At 51.1% G+C, this 21,642-nt stretch overlaps 1 protein-coding gene across 9 annotated transcripts in view; it reads right to left on the reverse strand.

Moving 5' to 3' along the window:
• Positions 1–12,190: 12,190 nt before the first annotated feature.
• The window catches only part of PCNT (pericentrin), a 103,309-nt gene continuing 93,857 nt past the window's right edge, over positions 12,191–21,642 (reverse strand). For 4 of the 9 annotated variants that reach the window (XM_061193758.1, XM_061193759.1, XM_061193756.1 and 1 more), the window contains exons 36-42: positions 21,045–21,224; positions 18,940–19,047; positions 17,830–18,062; positions 16,331–16,407; positions 14,899–15,022; positions 13,062–13,189; positions 12,191–12,630 (exon numbers count right to left, since the gene is read on the reverse strand). In XM_061193758.1, coding sequence (XP_061049741.1) covers positions 12,587–12,630; positions 13,062–13,189; positions 14,899–15,022; positions 16,331–16,407; positions 17,830–18,062; positions 18,940–19,047; positions 21,045–21,224 — 894 coding nt within the window. In that variant the 3' untranslated portion in view covers positions 12,191–12,586. Of the gene's footprint in view, positions 12,631–13,061; positions 13,190–14,898; positions 15,023–16,330; positions 16,408–17,818; positions 18,063–18,939; positions 19,048–19,114; positions 19,153–21,044; positions 21,225–21,642 lie in introns of those variants that run through there. The other 5 variants (XM_061193760.1, XM_061193757.1, XM_061193763.1 and 2 more) reach the window with 5 other exon arrangements.

Consider the following 21,642-nt stretch of genomic DNA (forward strand, 5'->3'; position numbering starts at 1 on the left):
ACGCCCCTCACCCCCGGTATTGGCGTCGCGAGCCTCAGGCGGGCGTCGGTCCACGGCGACCCCGCAGGCCCTGGTCTGGTGTGCGCGCGGACGAGGCTTCGGGGTGCGCTGGGCTTGCGCTGGGGCGGGCGGGGGGCGTCCACACGCTTTCTCCCCAGCACGCGTGGGCCTCATGCGTGGGGCTTTTCACGACTCTCGGGAGTGAGCTGGACACCCTGGGCACCTTTGGACGCGTCCTTCGTAGACGCGCTGTGACACGTGTGTTAGCCTGGGGGCTGGTGGAGCTGAACTGAGACACCACGCCCCCCCAAACACGCACGCACCCCGAGAATCCTGAGGGAGCTGTTCCCCAGTGTCGGCGGGAAGCGTATCTGCCAGGTGCGACGGTGGACTGTAGTGGACGCGAATACCCGGCCCTGTCCGCAGAGGGCCACCTTCCTAGGTCGTATCCTTCTTGAGTTGACTGAGCCGGCCTGGCCATTGGGCCCAGCACAGAAGGCCTCGGAGAAGCAGTGCTCGCTCCAGAGCACGGCAGGCTGCCTACAGCTTAGCTGGGCCTGCACGGCCCTCTCCTTCCTGGGCTCGACCTTGTCTCCTTCCCCTTCCTTTCACAGGTGTTGATGCCATATAAACTTGTACCCCAAACTCTCTCTCACCATCTGCTTCTGGAGAAACCATCCTGCAACAGTTGGCACCTGGGGTTTGGATGGCAGGTGATAAGATGGGGTGACTCACTCACCACTTGTGGGTGGAACACTCAGAGCCCCTGGCACAAAGTGATCTAATTGTTAACCTTCCACCCGTGTAGAAGAGTGAACCAGAGAAGTGAAATGAATACCCTAGAAGCCTTTTACGTATGATGGAAATATTAGCCATAAGGAAGGGTACTGGAATTGGGTAGCTATTCCTTAACACTACTGATGCCCTTAAGAGAAATAATGGACAGTGGATGGCTACCAACAGACCATTGAAAGCCATGGAGTCTCTTCGGGTGCCTGCAAAAAAGGCCTCATCTCCTGCACTGAGACAATAAAGACAAGGGCCAGGCTCAAGAATTAACATCTCAAAGATGGTAAACACCCAGTCAAGGCAGTTCTGTTATGCTAAGTTTGGGGCCCTGGTTGGGAAAATCTGGGCCCATGACACATGTCAAAGAGATCTCGTATCTGGGTAGATGCCCTCAAAGCTTTTGACCACTCCCCACCCCCAAGACTGCCTTGAACCTCTGGAGCCTGCCCATGTGGCTCACCTTTCCCCACCAACCTATTGGACACTAGGCATATAATTATGGTTATTTCTTAGCATAATTCAGGTGGACTATAGCCCCCTCCCCCTCAAAAGAACATATTAGTTTGCTAGGGCTGCAGTAACAAAGTACCACAGACTGGGTGGCTTAACAGAAATTTATCTCACAGTTCTGGGGGCTGGAAGTCAGAACAAGGTTACAGGGCTGTGAAGGAAGGATCTTCCATCCCTGTCTGCTAGCTTCTGGTGGTTTGCTGGCAATCTTTGGTGCTACTTGGCTTGTAGATGCATCATGCCCATCTCTGCTTTCATGTTCACATGCCTTTCTCCCTATGTGTGTGTGTTTCTGTGTCCAAATCCCCTGTTTTTAAGGACACCAGTCATTGGATTAGGACCTACCCTAATTAATTCATCTTAATTTGATTATCTGTAAAGACCCTATTTCCAAATAAGGTTACCTTCACGGGTACCAGGGGATCAGGACTTCAACATCTTTTGCAGGGACACAGTTCAACCCGTTACAGGTTGTGAGAACCAGCCAACTGCCAGGACCTAGGGAAGTTTGTGTGGGGCTGGATTATAAGTGTGCTTGGTGAGTGGTGGTCCCCAGCATCCTTGTTTAATTCACCAGCATGACCCCTGCAGAAATCAGGAGAGAACTGGAGCGTAAAATGGGGTAGAAGACTATTATGAGCAATCTTCTAAGATATGGGATTTAACGCCCAGGCAAAGACTGGTAGCAAACTCCCTGAAAGGATGCTCCTAAAATGATGCTGTATTTATTGCTATATAACAAATTACTACACACTTGGTGGCTTGAAACAAGAATCATTTATTATCTCTTTAGGTTACTGTGGGTCAGGGGATAGTGGAGATGGCTTGTCTCTGTTCGACAGCATCTGGGGCCTCAGCTGGAGCAGCCTGAAGGCCAGGGGTTGGAATGATCTGAAGGTTCATTTACTCACATGTCTGACAGTCGATGCAGGAGCCTGGATTGGGGGTGTCAGCCAGCATACCCACACATGGCCACTCCCTGTGGTCTAGGCTTCCCCACAGTGTAATGGCTGGATTCCAAGGGCAGTTGTCCAAAGACAAAGGAAAGCCATGGCCTTTTTGTGAACTAGCCTCAGGAGTCATATACCATCACTTCTGCCACTCCCTAGCTGTTAGTAAATCTCACCTATATTCAGGGGAGAGGCATCAGACTCCTTTCAAAGAGAGAAATTTCAGAATTTGCAGATATATTTTAAAAACACTACACGTAGAAAAAGCTATGGCCCACAGTAAGCAAAGTTGAAATGACAATTGCTACAGCGGACTGATGGAAAGGAGTACAAGGGTCAGGGATGTGGCTGTGCTGAAATTTAAATACTCTGTGCTTCCTGAGACCCACCAGATGATTATATTCCACATAAAGGCACAAATAACAAATTTTTACAAAAGTCCAAAGAAACAGACTGATGAAAGGGGGTACTGACGTCACTAGTCAATGGTGGCTCACCTTTTAGGTGAGAGCTGACAGTAGGAAAGGCTGCTCCAGAGCAGCATTGGGGACGATAGGATCCTAAAACAGAAGAGGCCAGGAAGCAGCACGGAACTGACAGAAGTCCGAGTATCGCAAATTACAATGGCCAGCAAGGTGTGCATGGCAGCCAAGGGAGCCTGACCGGCAGAGAGCTGCAGAAATGCTTCATAAAACACAGCATCCCTAGAGGCAAAATAGATGGGCAGTTGAAGGTACAATCAGCAGAAAAAAGTCAAGGATGAATGACTAGGAAAATCAAGCTGGTTGCCCAATATAAAAAATCAGGATCCCACAGCCAGTTTCTGGACCTGAGCCAGTTTTCAGACATGGAACTGAAGAGGTGGCCAAATACCAAGAAGGACCCTGCAATATACCACAAGTATACACAGAAATGAATCCCAAAGGCCTTTCCTTTGATAACTACACCCAGGGAAAAGTGGCTAGCCAAACATTTTGAAGATTGATGGACACAAGGTCTGAACTGACTTTGACATCTAGACCCCTGGGTCATCATGACTCCCCTGTCAGAGTGGCTTATGTGGTGCCCAGATCATTAATGCAGTCCTGCCCAAGGTCCAGCTTACAGTAGGTCCACTGGGTCTGTGAACCTGCTTGGTGGTCATTTCCCTGTCCCAAAGTGAATAATTGGCATTGACGTACTTGGCAATTAACATTACTCTCATTTTGGGTCCCTGACCTGTAGGGTTAGAGCTATCACAATAGGAAAAGCCAAGTGGAAACCTCTAAAACTGATCTATTCCCATCAGGATCATAAAACAACATCACATCTGGGGGTGGGAGGGATGGCAGAGATGGGTGCCACTTTTAAGGATCTAAAGGATACAGCATGGTGGTCCCCAAAACCTTTACTTCACCAGCATGATCCCTGCAGAAATCAGAAGGATCCTGAAGGATGAGAGTAGCCTGCAAACTCAACTCAGTAGCAGCCCCGAGAGTAGTCTCTGTGTCAGATGTGGTAGCTGGCTGCTAATCCAGTGTGTTCTTTTCTGTCCCTATCAGAAAAGAGGATCAGAAACATTTCACATTCACGTGGAACAAAGATGCGGTTTTGCCTGAAGCCTGCGTTACCTCTCTTGCCCTCTCACAGTCCAAAGACTTCACCGTCCTGAAGAACGTCACGTTGTTCCATTGCATCAATAACATTATAAAGATGCTGGAGACATTGGTAAAATACAGGTGCTCCAGAGAGTAGTAGATAAACCGTATGAAGATTCAGGGACCTGCTACACTTACAATGTTTTTAGGGATCCAGTGGTCAGTGGTGCCCTAAGGCATCCCTTCCAAAAGAAAAAGACAATTATTGCATCATGCACCTTCAACCATTTTTTAATAAAGGAAGACACTGTTGGGCCTCTTCAGATTCTGGAAGCAGCATATTCCACACCTATAAATACTGCTCTGGCCCAAATACTGGTTGACTTGGAAGACTTCCAGGTTTGAGAAGAGCCCAGAAAAGGAAAAGCTTCTGTCACAGGTCGAGGCCGTGGTGCAAGCAGTTCTGCTGCCTGGGCCATACGGTCTAGCAGGTGGTACTGGTGGTGGGGAACAATGCAATGTGGAGCTTCTGGCACATCTCAGCAGGAGATTCACAAAGCAGGAACCCTAGGTTCTGTGATGCCACTTGAAGCAGAGAATTATATATGCCTTTTGGGGGAAAAAAACCATCTTGGTGTGCTTCTGTGCTCTGACAGAGATGGAACATCTGGCCTTGGGACACCAAGTGACCCCGCAGACAGAACAGTGGTTTGTGAGGTGGGTTCTGCCAAACTCACCAAGTCATCAGGTCGCTTTGGCCCAGAAACAGTCCATCACCAGGTGGAAGGAAGGAGCACATTCAAGACTGAGCATCAGCCTGTTCAGAGGTCACAAGGGAGTGCAAAGTAGGTGGCCCAGACCCACACGGCATCCACTGCTGTTGTACCAGAGCCTCTCTGTCCCCTCGCATCTATGACCGTACGGGGAGCCTTCAGGGCAAGTTGACAGAGGTGGAAAAATCTTGAGCCTGGTTCACAGATGGGTTGGCTTGTATGTGAGTTCAAAATGAAAGTGTACAGCAGCTACATTACAGCCTCACTCAGGGTTGGCCCTGACAGACAGTGGTAAGGATATGCCCTCCCCGTGGGCAGAGCTCCTAGTCATTCCCTTTTCTGCGTAAGGAGTGGCCCAAGGTGAGAATATACATGGACACGCGGGCAGTGTTGGATGGCCTGTGTGACTGGCTAAGGGTTTGGAAGGAAAACAATTGGAAAACTGGGGACAAGGAAAGCATGTGGGAAGACATACTGGGATAGGCGCCAAGCAGGATGGTCTTGGTATAAAATATTAATGCCCACCAGAGAGCACCCATGAAAGTAATAAACCACCAAGCAGACAGAACGATTCAGCCAGTTTACCCTGGACAGCATCTCTTACTTGGCAACCCCTGTACTGGCATGATGGGTACAAGAACAGAGGTTACCAAAGTAATGAGGTTGGAGGCTACTTGTGGGCCCAAAGCTGATCTAACCACTAGCTGACACTGAAGGTCTAACCTGCCAGCGGGAGACCAACGCTGAGCTCTGAATGTGGCTCCTTCCACTGAGAAGGTCAACCAGCCAAGTTTGCTGTATCGGAACTCTTCCATCCTGGAAGGGCCAGGAGTTTGTTTTCACAGAAATAGATTCATATTCCATATATAGGCTTGACTTCCTGCCCACAAGTGTCAGCCAACAGGGCCTTATGGAGTGGTAGTTCCTCTGGCACAGGATCCCATGTGGCATCATATCAAACGTGGGATTCACTTTATGGCAAAGGAAGTGCACAGCACGGAGTGCAATGACCACGGGATCTGCTGCCTGACAGAGCACGGGGACAGTCAGCTAAAGGCACAGCTCAAGTGCCAAACTGGAGGTAATGTTCTGCAAAGATGCGGTGCCATTCAAGACCTATACATGGCACTGTGTTCCCAACAAGAAAGATACCTGAATCTGAAACCCAAGGGGTGGAAACAGGAGTGGTCCCACTTAACCAACACCCCCAACGATCCACTGGGGAACTTTGTGCTTCCCGTCCTCCCAAGTTTAGATTCTGCAGGGTTAGAGGTCCTGGTCCCCAAAAGGGACACTCCCCGGGGAACACACCAAGTGTTCCATTGGATTATAAACTATGGATGATGTCTGGGAACCTTGGGTTCCTGCGTCTAGGAACCAGCAGGTGAAAGGAGGAGTCACTGTCTTGGTGATAGAGAGGGTAGGGCTGCTCCTACACAACGGGGAAGAATGTGTAGAACCTGAGTGACCCACAGGGGTGCGGCTCGGTACTCCTTTGCTTATCTGCGATTGAGAAACTAGAGAATCCAACTTGCACACGCAGTGGAAGAGTCTGCCTCTTGATTTTCAGACCCCTGCAGTCTGGCTGTAAGGGAAGTACATGATACACGTGCTCCTAGTTTAAGGCATACACCAGTTTGCAACATTGTGTCCAACTTGAAAGACTGATTTCCAAGCTGGCGCTGATAGAGAGCCTTCAGCCAGCCATTCCACCCTTCAGCCCAGACAGCTGCTTCCAGCTGATGGGACACATGATGTTGGTTCGTAAACTGGCCCCTGTACATGATGGCAAGGAGAGACCAAAGAGACACAGACACTCCAGATCAGCAGGTTTAATAAGCAGGGAACTTACGAGGTTTGTCCTGGCGGCCAGAAGACGAATAGATCTCCACACCCCACCGCCAGAATCTTAAGAGCTTATACAGAGGCCTTGACTGGGTTCAGTCATGCACACCTTCCAGATGGTCTCCACACCACCTTGCTCTCTCAAGGCTGCATCCTTGGGGCAGCTGCCAGTGTGGGGAGGGCAAGCGCAATGCACAACCCAAGGATGGGGAGGGGGTGAGGAGCCTCTGATGGCCCAGGGCCAGCTCACAGGTCAACCAACGGTCATGTCCTCTCGATGACCTCCTCCAGCATGGTAAGACCAGTGGATTCTACGTGTGAACTCATCCTGCACTTTCATCGCTTTAAAATAATGCCTGCTGCTAAGAGGCAGTGTCATGCAGAGCTACAGCAACGAACAAGACGTCTCCAAGGGCACAGAGAGTGGCGTTGGCAGATGCACTGCAGACAGGGAAGCCAAAGTCGCACCTGGAGTGTGTCTATTCCTGGTGGGACCAACCACTGCGTCCTCTGTGATGGAGGAACCAGCTCACCACATCAAGGTCTCAGCCCTGGCCTCTGCGGTTGGCGGTTCAGGCACTGAGAAGTGGGAGAAGCCAGGAAGCCTTGGTGAGAGGAGGTCTTGTTGCTGAACCAGTGCAAGTCTCTTTCCTGCCACCTAAGCAAAGAGGCTGAGTGACACCCATGAGCAAGTCATCCTGTCCACTGGCCTGCACTTCCGCAGTGGGTGCCCTGAGGGAGGAAGGTCTTCTCACATACCCGTCCTGTAGATGACCTTGATACCACTTTGCAACCTTTCTGCCATCAAGTACTGACCAGCTGGACAGTCAATTACCCATAAGAATGCTTATGGATCAGGAACCCAGGTCAGCTCTCTTTCCATATGGAATGGAGCACCAATGTACTATCCGAAGTTTGCCAACTGGAAATCTTCCAAATCCCGTCAGCTGCGTGTGTGTGGCAACTGTCGACTTCTGGCTGAGGCCAGCACACTGTGCAGATCCAGCTGCAGAACAAGCTTGTGCTTCTTCCTGTTCTGCCAACTGGTCACAGGGAACGTCCCAGGAGACCACAGACGTGGCTGAGACAGTGAAACAGAAGATTCAGCACCATGAGTCTGACTACCGACCACATCATGTACCTACGCCTTCTGGATCTTTTCATGCCCAGCTGTGTGTACCTGTGATGGACAAAACTCCTACACTGAAATCCTGCCCACAATGGGATGGCATTGGGACGTAGAAGCTCTGGGAAGCAGATGAGTCTGTGAGAGCGGAGCCCTCCCTTATGGATGGGATTAGTGCCCTTAAAAGAGCCACGAGTGCTTGCTCCCCCTCTGTGCTCTCCACCACGTAAAGATACAAGGAATAATCAGCCGTCTGCAACCCAGGAGAGACCCTCACGAGAACCCCACCCTGCCGGCCCCCGGATCTTGAACTTCCAGCCTCCAGAACTGTGAGACACACATTTCTGTTGGTTATAAGCCACCCAGTTTATGGCATTTCGTTTTAGCAGCCCAAGCTAAGACGATACTGTTTCTGGTTCTCAATGGAATGCTGCTGTTTACATCCAGTTTCATTATTTGTTGTACTTCTCCGGCTACTTTGGGATAAACTCTTGATGTGGGTCCAGAAGTGATGGCATCTGTCCCAGGTGCAATCATGAAAGGTTTTACATTTAGGCTACCTTATCATTTTTTTCTCAATACCAATTAGATGATGAATTCGATTTCAACTGGCAGGGACAACTTCCCTACCTTACCTTAGGATCTTTGTTTAGACATCATAATATCATTTTGATGCATTAAAGACATCATGGTAATTGGTCCTAATGAGCAGGAAGAAGTACCCTAGATGCCTTGGATGGTGAGAGCTAAATTCCATGAAAAATCAGTGGTCTGTGGACTATCATGGTCTCCCTTCCAAAGTGAAAGACAAGCAGCTGCACCTTGCACTGCCCACAGCTAAGAAAGGCCCCGGCTTGGCGTGTGTGGACTTCGATGTGACCACGTCTGGGTGTGCTGCTCCCATCTCCTGCCTGAGGAAGCTGTAGGCTGTTGGTTTCGCGAGACCTGGACAAGGACCTGCAGCTCTGATACTCAGGACAAGTTTGTAGCCGGCCAGGCAGAAGTGTGGACAGCCTGGGGGCTCCACTGATGGCCGCTGTCTAACGTGGCTGTCTTCTGGGACTGAGTCCTTTTTTTTTTAAATTAATTAATTAATTAATTTATTTATTTATTTATTTTTGGCTGAGTTGGGTCTTTGTTGCTGCCCGCGGGCTTTCTCAAGTTGCGGCAAATGGGGGCTACTCTTCGTTGCGGTGCACGGGCTTCTCATTGCAGTGGCTTCTCTTGTTGGGGAGCACGGGCTCTAGGCGTGCGGGCTTCAGTAGTTGTGGCTCGTGGGCTCAGTAGTTGTGGCTCGCAGGCTCTAGAGTGCAGGCTCAGTAGTCGTGGCTCACGGGCTTAGTTGCTCCGCAGCATGTGGGATCTTCCCGGACCAGGGCTTGAACCCGTGTCCCCTGCACTGGCAGGCGGATTCTTAACCACTGCGCCACCAGGGAAGCCCCTGGGACTGAGTCCTTAAGGTAAAGTTTCTGTGCTGACCCCAGGTAATGTCAGAATGGAACTGTAGGACACTCGGGTGGTGATGGAGAGGAGGTGGTGAATGATGAGATAAGACTCAAGCAGGTCAGGAAGGCAAAAGTAAACCCCATGAACAGATGGCTAGAGTTCCCATAAAATTTCTCCCTCTGAGTTGTCCTTGTGCCCTCTCTACTCCTGTTCTGCATATGGACTTGCTGTCCCTGCCCAGAACCCATCTGGGGACTGCCCAAATTACTTACTCACCATCGCTGCTTCTGACCAGAAAACTCCTCTCATAGCAAAAGTGCGGCACTAGGCTTACGACCATGGGATTCCCTGACGTCAACCCAGAAGCAGCTCAGCTACCAACAGTGGGAAGGCTGCCCTACTGCAGACCCACTTATGGCCATTTCTCCCACAGCCAGAATACATCAGCCTGGGGCCATCAGAAGATGGGAAGTGCCCCTCTTACTGCTACGCCAGATAACCCTGGAGGAGTTTTTGCTTTCCATCCTATGACTCTGGGCTCTGCTGTCCCGGGGGTGGGGGGAGGCTGCTGCCACCGGTGACAGTGATTCCCCCTCTGAACCAGCAGGGATGGGGGTTCCTGCATCGGCTGGTGGGACTGATCCCAATTACTGAGGGGGAGCCTGGAGGCCGGCACAACTCGAGGACAGTAAAACCTGTATCTGTACCTGACGTCTTCACTGGGCACCTCCTCGTACTTAGTACTTCCAGGTTCGACTGTAAAAGAAGGAAAGGAAGTCCTCCAAGAACAAGACTGTTAAGGTCTCAAATCTTTCAGAAAGGACAGTGAGGCCCAGAAAACCAGGCCTACATGGTAGAAGGAAGACTCGTTGAAACAGGGGCGCAGCCCTGTTTAATGCTTGCTCTGGACGTCTCCTCCTCACCTCCCACCTCACTTTACATGACGTGCTGGGTGTGTTAACTACACCGATTAGCAAAGGGCAGACCCAGCACCGAGGGAGGAGTCCGGCATTACCTGGAGAGCCTGCATTACTGAGATACGATACCTCGTGGGCCTTCCTTGGTATGAAGAATGTTTGCCCCACATCAGGCAGGTGCATTTTGGTAACTAAGTATGGGTGGGTGAGAACAAATTCTTCGTAGCCAAAGGGTCACCTGCCAGTGTGCTTTCAGATCAATTCGTCTGCTCTGCACAAGGTGCCGACTTCTGCAAGGAACTGTCCCAGGCTCCCCTGTCTAGTTTGGCGAACAGGAGGGCAGGAGGAGAAAGATGAGCGTCTCTCTCCCTTCCACAGTGATGCGGATGCATCTCCCCTGAGGGGTCAGCTCCTGCAGGAGGGGCTCTGTCCCTGTGTCCCAGTAACCGTTCTGCTGACCCGCCAGCCCCAGGGAAAGGGCTCCTCCATCATCACAGCGATCAAATGCTTGTACTGGATTCCCTTAGCTGGAAAGCCTAGCGTGGTTATGTTCTCCCACCTGGGCTGACACAGTGTCCTGTAGCTGATTAAGACGTACTGGGTCAGACTTCAGTTTGGTCATGACATTTTTTTCATCTTTCATTATGAAAATTTTCAAAAAATAAATAACCATATACTAACTAGATTCAATCTAGATTCAATATTTTTAAAAGATTTTGCATGTTTACTTAATCCATATATGTGTACTCTTTTTCTAACGGAACCATTTCAAAGTAAATTGCATTTGTTACGGCTCCTTTTTCTTAAAAAATTCAGCATACAGCTCCTAAGAAAAGCAGCCTTCTCTCATATAACCATGACCACACCTAAGAAAATTAACACAAATTCCCCTAAAACCTGCTATCCAGTACATACTCAAATTTACCCCGTTACCCCCCAAAATGACTTTATAGCTGCTTCCCCCAATGCAGGAGCTAATTACATTCTGCACGTGCATTTGGTTATGTCCCCTCAGTTTCTTTTGACGTAAAACAGGCCCCTCACTCTTGTTTTCTGAGTAACGTTGTCTATTTGATGCAACCAGGCCAGTCACTTACAGAACATCCCATGTGTCTCTCTCCTCGTGGTTCTGTGTGACTTGTCCCTCCATCTGTAAACTGGGGGAGACTGTGCATCTCACACGGCATCGTGCCAGGCCTGCCATGAGCCGGGGTCACAGTGGGCACTCCTAGGCTCCTGCACTGTGAAAGTGGAACTTCGCCTTGGTTTTAGGACTTGTTGATGAACCCACCGTGAACTGATTATTTCGCTGGGGGCAGAATTGGTGGTTCTCTAATTGTACTGCTCCCTCTCTATTAATTAGCTGGGTGCTTTACCGTGAAGAAGAATTTCCCTCATCAGCAGGTATGACCTGTGTTCTTCCACGAAAGGAGGGTGAATGTCTCTTTCTTTTTAATTATTAAGCCCCATGGTAACAAGTTGCTGTGATGGTTACGTCCACTGGCGGCTTTAAATGGGCCCTCCCTCCCTCATTAGCTTAACATGGATGACATGGATATTTATTTATTCAGTATTTGATCATCAATTTCAAACGTCATTCTTCTCTAAAGTGAAGAGACATTTCTTGGATTCCTGCTCCCGGGGCTGGTCAAGATTTCGCTTCAATAACGTCAAGCAGAAGAACACAGGACTCAGTGGAAAAGGTGGGAAGATTGTAAAACAGTGACCTTATGGCAGTGTTGGCTAAGAAGAGGAAAATGCAGACATGCACTGGAAAGAAAAATCTAAAATAAGTAAGCAAACATCTAAATAAGTCTAAAATCTAAAAATTGAAAATAAGTAAGTAGTGATTAGGAAAAAGTTGTTTTATATTAAAACCAAGCCCAGCAGAATAAATGTCATGTTCAAAGGTCTTAGAAACACACTGAGATACTTATAAACATACCTTTACAACAGACGTTTGGGTAAAGGACACTGGCTAGATACCACCACCAGGTACAGACGAGCACAAGTAAAACATAAAAAGATCATAATCATGAGAAATAAATATGTAGTGACAGCATCTGACAGAAAAAAAATAAGAAACCAAGCAAGATGAATCAATAGGCATGTGGCTATTTGTCTTACTAGTGCTTTAAGTTCCACTGAAAATTTTTGACTTACAGAAGTTCAATATAAATTCTAAGTCTATGTTTTATTTTTTTGCCTGTGATAAAAGCAGACTGGATAAAACAAGAAAAAAAAAACACAGGGCTATTCACAAACACACCAGGGCTTTAATTTTATTCTTTTTGGTTTTTTGTGTGTTTTTGTTTTAAACCAAGTTTCCAGCTGTACACTTTAAGAAAATAAACAACAGGAAGCCATCCTCTGCTTACCCTTCGTGGGTGGGCAGGGAGGCTCGACCAACGGAGAAGCGGGCAGATGCCCGTCACTCATGAGCGCACAGCTACCTCATCAAGGTAAGAAGCTAAGATGTGCTGAAATCACATAGAAAATACTCCACTTGGCTTTGCAGCAAAGCGTAAGGGCGAGAGCATCTAACTGACGACACCGGGGCTGGCGCTCAGCACCACTCAGCACACCCACCACATCACAAGCTCCCACAGGAAATCAAACCTCTTCCTCAAATACAATTGTCACAGGACTTTATTCACTGCTTACTCTTCTGGCAAGAGGACTTCTCTGAAGTAGAATCTAAACACAAGTAGAAATGAGGAAGCAATTTGTTAGCAGGCTTCACATCTTCTAAGAAGAATTTCACAGTTTCGAAACACTATCACTGAATTAACCTTATTTTTGGTAAAAATAAGAATAGCAATTAAGATACGTAGTGGTTTACATTATGAAAGTTGAGAAACGCTGGACAAACGACATCCTGTAAACACGGTCTTCATGGTCGCTGTGAGTCTGAGACACCGTGATCCCCACAGTGTGCGTCCTTCACACCCACCCCCGGTGTCTCCACTCACAACCCTCCTTCTGATACTATTAATGATGGCTGATTAGCAGGACTGAAACTAGCAAGAGTGACTAAGCTGGACCCCAGTGACTAAGCCGTCTCCTCTCCAGGACTGAGCACTCCTGGGTCACTCAGATCACGTCAGAAGACAGAGGACTTTCATTACCTGGTGGTACGTCTCCCAGTCTTTGCTGGATCATTTCTAAATGGTGAATGTATTCCGTCAAGGAATGTTCCGGATCTTGAGAAGCAGTCAGGGATCTTTCTGATCTGGGATTTGGGGATGGATTGGATCTTCAAACATACAAACCAACAAACAAACAAAGAGTTGAACTCAGCAGACGGTCTGAATGCAGCCAGGGCGGAGGGGCAGTGGAGTTGGGCCTGCTGACCAGACACTCATGGGAAATGGGGTAAACTAGGCGGTTGTTACCTTCCTATATTTTCTTTACCACAGCGGAAAAAAGAGTAAGGCTTTTTTAAGAAGTGCTACATAGTGCTTTAAAACTAACTTCTTTACAACGTCTCCAAATTAAAACAACTAAAAACTACTGTATATTATTTAATTCACTAAATCTTCACATATGAGTCTATCATCCCAACCGGATTCTGCCCAGCATCCCTCACAGGGGTCCCTTCCTCCTGGCCTCCAGCTGGGCCCAGGGAGCCCCGTCTGCGTCACTGCTCACTTCCTCTCCAGGGCAGGGAGCGTCTTACCCGTGCGCCATCCACAAAATAGAGGCCTTGGCCACCAGCTACTCCTTCAAAGGTATCACCCACTCGGGCATGGGGGAGCCACAGCCAGATCGAGAACCCTTGCCTGCCCTCCCTGAATAGAACCGGGCTTCTGGGCCCTCACGGACTCACGCTGCTGCACTCCCTGCCTCGCTCTGGGACCAAAACTTTGAGAACACGTTTCTGTGAGGAACCACACACGCTGGTGGGTCCCCATCGGCAGAGACGCAGGGTGAGTGGGGACACAGCCTTGTGCACGGCGGTGCCGCCCACGCCCATCGGTCTGGCCTCCCCCATCAGGGCAGTGAGGCCCGAGGTCGTCACACTCTTAACACGCAGCTCGTACGGAGGTCTCACCACCAACCGGAAACCACGGAGCGAGAGAGCAAACGTGAGCGTTTTATCCCTGCTGGTCTGATGTCAGAGGTGGATGATGGGTTCTGCTCTGACAAGCTCGTTTTAGAACCCCGGGAAAGCATGCACAGAGAGAGCAGACGACATGCCTGCACGAGCCGTCACATGTGTGTGACAAATACCACAGACACAAACTGAGCTTTCTATTCACTTCACGGGTAGGTTCCAAATACTGGAGGAGTCATAGTCGAATGAATTAAATAAATGACTCGTAATCATATTCGAGAATTTGAATAGGATTATTATTATTTGTGTTTCAGTCTGGAGAAATGGAAATGGAAATCACATCTCTCACAAGCAGCACTTGGATAAGAAATCTCATGGTCAGGAAAATGGGCTGTAAACCGTGATGAAGGTACCCAGGGCTGTCAGAACTGTCAGAACGTGACAGTTACAGCCATCAGGGAAACCTTTCTTCACTTGAATTTTTAAACAAAATTCCATTCTACAATTTATCCACAAGGCCTCTTAATTATGTTTTTAATTGAAAATAGTTTTTTCCCCAAATAACCGATGGATGTTTAACATTATCACTGTAACATTGCAATTGCCAAGTAAGTTGTAAGTATAAAAACACATTACGTGTGCAAAAAAACCCCCAATCCCAAAGAAAAAGATTAAGTAAAGCTAACACCACGGCCTTGCATGTATGTGTGTGTGTGCATGTGTGTGGGGGTCATGTGTGCCCGGGGGCCCTTCCATCACAGGCGGGCCTGGGCACCCGCACAGATCTGCCCAGGGACGCCTCCGCGCATGCAGGGACGCCTCCGCGCATGGCCCTGTCTCTGTAGACGGGGCCCCTGCTGACGGCTACAACCCTGCAGTGGAAGAGCAGCTGAGGCACCACCGCTCACCTTTCCCTCCTGCGTGGGGACGCTTTTGGCACAGGGCCCCTGGCGTGGCTGGAAGACATGTCCCGGGTTGGTGGGGATTCGCGGGTGTTGGGTGGAGACTGCTGCCGCCGTGGCACCAGGAATCCTTCCCCCAGAATTATTTAGCAACGAAGGGATTAAGAAAAGAAAAGAATGCATTTTAGTAGGGAGGTCCATCCACCAAAATTTAAAATTTACAAGTTTTTAAGAGTCTGCATGGCAATTTCAAAACGTTTAAAAAGTACTCGTTATAAAAACTGTATTAAAAAAATCTCTAGAAGAAACCTGAGTTGTTTTTTTGTTTGTTTGTTTTTTAAATGTATTTATTTATTTATTTATTTGGCTGCGTTGGGTCTTTGTTGCTGCGCGTGGGCTTTCTCTAGTTGCGGCGAGCAGGGGCTACTCTTTGTTGCGGTGCGCGGGCTTCTCATTGCGGTGGCTTCTCTTGTTGCGGAGCACGGGCTCTAGGCGCGCAGACTTCAGTAGTTGTGGCTCACGGGCTCTAGAGCACAGGCTCAGTAGTTGTGGCACACAGGCCCAGCTGCTCTGCGGCATGTGGGATCTTCCCACACCAGGGCTCGAACCCGCGTCCCCTGCATTGTCAGGCGGATTCCTAACCACTGCGCCACCAGGGAAGTCTGAAACCTGAGTTCTGAGCACCTGCATTTCATTCCTGCAAGGCCAATCCTGACCCCCGTGTCTGTGTGGGCAGCGCCCTGGAGGGGCACTCAGCACCCTGAGGGAGTGAGCAGGGCGCCACGTGGGCCTGGGGTGGGTCTCCTGCACCCAGCTCTGAGGAGTGGGAAGGGCAGAAACCCCGGCGACCACCAGGTGCAGCCGGGGGGCAGGGGGGCAGGGGGTGTGGGGGGACCTCCTGAAGAACCTTGAAGCCAGCTGATTCCGAGACGTAAGGATTCACTCATGGAAATCAAAGGGGACTGGCACCGCCAGGGAAGCCCAGTGGCCATGAAGGGCGCTGCCCACTGCAGCTCCCCCAGGCAGCCCGGCTACACCTGGGCAGCGGCCCGTCAGATGGGGCAGTGGACAACCGCAGACTGGACGGGACTGAGGCAGAGGAGGCAGTGGTGCTCCCAGGGGACGTGCACAGTGTGAAGTAGAACTTCACTCCATTTGGGAGAATAAAAAAGACTTTTTACTGAAAATAAGCTATTGGTCGATACATTTTGCATTTCTGTATTTTTCAGTCATTATTACGCTCCTCTGAACCACTTTTATTCATCAACATTAACTGTATAAACTTGTGCTTGTTCCCAAAATAAAAACCACTTTCCTTCAAAAACCCTTTGCCTCCTGACAAGCGCACTGGCTGAATTACTGGTTTCTTATTGTGCTTTGCGATCTCCCACCAGGTGGGCACTGAAGAAGCCCGTGGGTGGGGTGGCATGGGGGGTACCTGGGTGCAGTGCTCGGCCCGGCGCTAGGGCTCCTCTGCAATCTACTTGTTGCCATTTCTTAACCAAAAAGCGTAACCTACAAAAAAAGATAGAAAACATTGAAAACTAGAGCTAAACAGGAGTGAAAAGAACCAAGAAAATCCAGACGTGACCGGACCATGGAGTGAGAGCACGGCCCTCCACCCGGGCAGCTGCCAGCACCTTCCCGGCCCCGCCCCCGGCCCCTGGGCCCCCAGGCCCCCGACCCTGCCCCTCCACTCCCAGACCCGCCAGCTGGGGTCTGTCTGGTTCACCGCACTCCCTTCTGTCGCTAACGCACTTGACGGGCCCCGGACAGCTGGGGGAAATGGAGACCCTCGCCCTCCACGAGGTGACGGGAGGTGCAGCGGTGTTGGGGCCCCTAGACCCCTCTCCTCGACGGCCCCCAGCAGCTCCCTCACAGCACTGCTGCCTCTGAGACCCAAGGCCCAGGAGGTACCTCTGCTTCGCGTTGGTGGAAAGACGGAGGCAGGGTTTGGGGCTCTCCCCCCGCCCCCCAACCCAGCATCTGACGTACTTCCTGGCACGGGGCGTGTTCTCCGAAAATACAGAACAGATGGACGGACGGACGGACAGGTGTCAGACAGAGTGACAGGCAGGTGGGAGGACAGTCTGTGGTCCGGAGAACTCAGAGGAAGGGAGGGCGCTAAGTGCCCGGAGGCCGGGGGAGGCCTCCACCCCGTGGGGACTTCTGGCAAGTGTGCGGCTGGACCGTGTGCGGTGCTGGGTCTCTGAGGGCAATGGGACCCACACTGCCTTTTGTGGTGCAGTCCAGGGAAAGGCCGAGGGGGCCCAGCCCACCCTGCTGTGCCTGGTCCCGCAAACGTAGGTGAGCGCGGCCCCGAAAAGGCACCTCCGTGGGCACCAGAGCAGACACAGTGGCACAATTCTTAGTGGGACAAACGTTTTTAGAAATACAGCAGATTTTAAAATTATAAAATAAAATAGATTTTCATCACTGTTAATTCTGAAATAGTCAAAAGTCCCTATCACACCAGGGAGTCCATCCGTACTCCAAAGTGGCGCCCTGCATGCATAATGGCTGGAGCTGGGCTGGGCTGGGCTGGGCCAGGCGGACACTTAGGGGTCAGGTGTACCTCCCTGCTGGGGGGCCCACAGCGTGTCCTCCTGTGCACATGGCGCCCTTTATGAAACACAGATTTGACTAAAATACAAGAAACTGAAACACGAAGAAGTGAAATGCAGTTTTAAGCTCGATCAGACATGTCTGTCATCATAAGAATACCATTAAGGGGAAGGCTCTGTTTTACAAGAAAAAGGCAGCCTTAAACCCTTCCATCTTAGAAGGTGCAGTTCTACATAACGTGGTTTCCGGAAGACAAGGGTCGTCTATATTTTAAGGCCTCAAATATCATTCATCTTAAAAGAGGGAACAGCTGTAGTGTTTCAAAGACTAAACGACCCCAAAGCAGACAGGAGGCACGTGCCTCGGCGGTACCTTAAGACAGCGATCACCACCCTGACGGCAGTGCGGAATTTCGTAAAAGGGCGTGCCGCCACCGCTTTCTTATCTGCCTTGGAAGGAAATACTCCCAAGTGGGCGATCATGGAGAGTGTTTCTTGTTCAGAGTCCTGGAATCCACCAATCAACAGCAAAAGATACTTCTTTTGATAAATCAGGGCTTTTCTAAAGCTCTCTGCTCTCAGATAATGCAGGTACAATTTTTCCATCTATAAGAAAAAGAAAAAACAGTGAAACTTAACCACAGGACAAAGACATCCTTCTCACAAGTCTCCATAGCACACTTGTACCAGGTGCTTTAAAAAGAACCAGACTTCTTTCCTCAGCAAATTATCACAGCAGTCAGCTCCGCACGACATCTATAACCAGCAACAATCTTGCAGTTCAGAGTTGGATCTTGTTTATCTGACAAAACACAGAGCACAGACGACCCTTCACCAGCATCAGAGGAGCCCCACGAGGGCCCAGGAATTGGACCACTAAGCACGGACAAAGCTGGGGGCAGGTGGGGGTTTCATCACAGGTCTGCAGGCATCAGGGGTCGGGGAGACCTGAGGTCACAGGCAGAGGTTGGTGTCCATATCCTAATACGGCTTTTCCCTCCAGAGAGACCCACAGCTTGGGCCTCACCATCAGAAGTGCTGACTGAGCTGTGGGCTCAAGGCTTTTCCAGGCTGTGGACACTATCATCTGTAATTCAAGCACCAAGACTTTCACTCCTTAACCCAGGATTTTAGAAAGTACCACGGGCGCCACACAGAGGATCTCTAGGGCACTGAAAATGCTCTGCATGACACCATTGTGGTGGACACTTGTCATCTTACACTTGTCAAACCCACAGAATGCATGGCCCCAAGAGCAGCCCGCACGTGGTGACAACGTGACGCTGTGGGTCTTTCGACTGCAACACACGCACTGCCTGGGGGGAAGTGGATGGTGGGGCAGAGGGTTCGGGAAATCTCCGTACCTTCCCCTCAATTTGGCTGTGAACCTAAAACTTGCCTAGAAACATAAATCTTAAACAAGTAAGGAGCAGCCATGAGACGGTGTCTGCACACCTAACACCGCCCATGGGCTTGGTCTTACCTTGGCATTGCAGGCGCCAGCCTCCGGCGCAGGCAGTGCTGGGTCTGGGTGTCGCGCTGAGCCCGGCGAGACCATCCTGTCCTGCCTCCATGCAGACCTGTCCGACCTCTGCAATGGCCACAGACAGCGTGTCTACACAGCTGCTCTCCCGGGACAGCATCTCAAGAAAGCTGGCTGAGGGCTTCCCCGGTGGCGCAGTGGTTAAGAATCCACCTGCCAGTGCAGGGGACACGGGTTCGAGCCCTGGTCCGGGAAGATCCCACATGCCGCGGAGCAACTAAGCCCGTGCGCCACAACTACTGACTGCACTCTGCAGCCCGCGTGCCACAACTACTGAGCCCACGTGCCACAACTACTGAAGCCCGCGCCTAGAGCCCGTGCTCCACAACAAGAGAAGCCACCGCAGTGAGAAGCCCGCGCACCACAATGAAGAGTAGCCCCCACTCGCTGCATCTAGAGAAAGCCCGCGCGCAGCAACAAAGACACAACGCAGCCAAAAAAATAAGGAAGGAAGGGAGGGAGGGAGGGAGGGAGGAAGGGGAAAAGAAAAGAAAAGAAAAGAAAAGAAAAGAAAAGAAAAGAAAAGAAAAGAAAAGAAAAGAAAAGGAAAGAAAAGAAAAGGGGCTGAGAGCACAGTGGTGACCGCTCCCAGGCCCGAGCCGCCCACATGCTGTGCCCTCGGGACACGGGTGGGCTGGGGCAGGTGCCGGCCACCTTGGTCCCTCTTCAGCCTCTTCTCAGTGATGTCCCGGTCGTTACGTGATTATTTTATTACACTCAAGGGTGGTTACTGCACACCGTTTACTGAAGTACGATTGTACAAAAGGTATATTTTTACTAAAAACAAAACCCTCACATTTGAGAAATCACCCTGAATTCAAAGCTTTAAGCCTATTAGACACCCCTGTCCTCCCTGGCCCTAGAAATGCTGCCCCTGGCAGACGCGGACACCCAGCTCTGTTCAAGCGCCATCGAGCCACACACCCTGGACACCTCAGGAGGGGCCCACACCGCACAGAGGGGATGTCGTGACCAGGCCACGTGTCCCAACACTGGCCACGTGGCCTGGACAGCACCCCAGAGCTCCGGTGTGGACACACGAACAGAAGAAGGGCCCCACAGGGAGGGCCAAGGCTGCCGCCCACAGCGCACAGCCAGGACCGCCTGTCGCCGAGGCCAAGGCCAGCTCGGAGCACGCCCGGGGCCACGTGCTCAGCTGCCGCCAAGGCAGCCTGGCTGCACCGCCCACAACTCAGGGCAGGACTCGGAAGAGGGAGGTGCCGAGCTGGGTGACCTCCCTGCTGGGGCAGAAGGAAGAGACCACATTTCCCGGTTCTAACAGAGCCCGGTCTCTCCTGGGAAAAGACACTCTAGCAACAGGAGTCACCCCGACACAAAGGAGAAGACGCTCCAATCTCTCCACCCTCAGCCTGCCTCTCGCTCGCTCATTACCTTTATTTCCTGATTCATCACCTTCCAGGCGAAGGACAAAGCGTTCCAGGTGATGGTGCTTTAGTTCACCCCGGGTGCCCTCTGAACAAGGAGCCCCCAGGGGAGCAGGCGGCCGTGCTCGGCGCCAACGGCACCTCTCGCCTTTACAGCCCCTCCCGATGAGGAACAGGGCCACGGGCCTGCCGGCGGTTGGGCCCCACGAGCACAGGAGCCCCCTTAACCCCACAGCGCTTCGGACAGACAAAGCGGAACTGGACAGAACTGAGAAGACAGAGGTCCCGCTTGGGCACACACCACCGCCCTCTGGTAACTGCCAGCGGGACCTGTCCGGCCTTGACAGGGCACCCTGCCCAGGAGCACCAGAAACACCAAGCCCAGCACAAAGAACCTTCCGGAAGAGAAAACACTAGGCACGGACGGTCTCACTGGTGCATCTTAACAAACACTTAAGGAAGAAATGAATACCAGCTCTACACAATCTCTTCCAGAAAACAGGAGGGAACACGTCCCAGCTCATTTCATAAGGACAAGACCAAAGACAATGAAAAAAACCCTCCAGGTTAACATCCCTCATGAAGCCAGATACAAAAACGTACGCCAAACATAAGCAAATCGAACCCAGCCTGCAGCCGCCGGGGCCCCAGGACGCGTACCCTGCGCGCGCAGCCCTCCGGCGGGGCCCTCGGGGCCCGGGGCGTCCTCTCCAGCCGGGACACGGCCCTGCACAGCTCCGCCCTCTCCCGCGTCACCGCGCTGAGCGCTCTGCTCAGGGACTCGTTGTCCTTCAGCAGGACGTCCACCAGCTCGACCTGCAGCTCCACCGTCGTTTTCTTCTTGAGAAGAAAACAAGGTCAGAAAATGTTTTGTTCAAAGCCGCTACTCGTGGCTTTTACTGTCGGCTGTTCTCACGGATCGCAACTTTAAACGCATTTGGGGTTGGCGGGAAGCTTGCGGGGCTGGGCAGAGTCCATGTACGGGAAGGAGAGGGCAAAAGCCGTCAGATCACATTTCCTCTCGCTCTCCTATGAAACAGGCTTTGCACGAAACCGGGCATGGACAGAGGGAGGCTGTCACAAAACACGACCCCCTCCCCGTTCCGACAGCGCCACCGGCACAGGCAGGGCGCGACGGGTGGCGGGAGGAGCACGCTTATCCCTGAGGGTCCCCAGAACAGACGCGTTCTTTCCAGGCCCCAGCGGGCGCAGGACACCGGCAGGGTCAGCTCTCCTGCTGCCTGCGCTGCATGCTGCT

The sequence above is a fragment of the Eubalaena glacialis genome, chromosome 6 (genome assembly GCF_028564815.1).
Source record: "Eubalaena glacialis isolate mEubGla1 chromosome 6, mEubGla1.1.hap2.+ XY, whole genome shotgun sequence".
Taxonomy (NCBI): Eukaryota; Metazoa; Chordata; class Mammalia; order Artiodactyla; family Balaenidae; genus Eubalaena; species Eubalaena glacialis.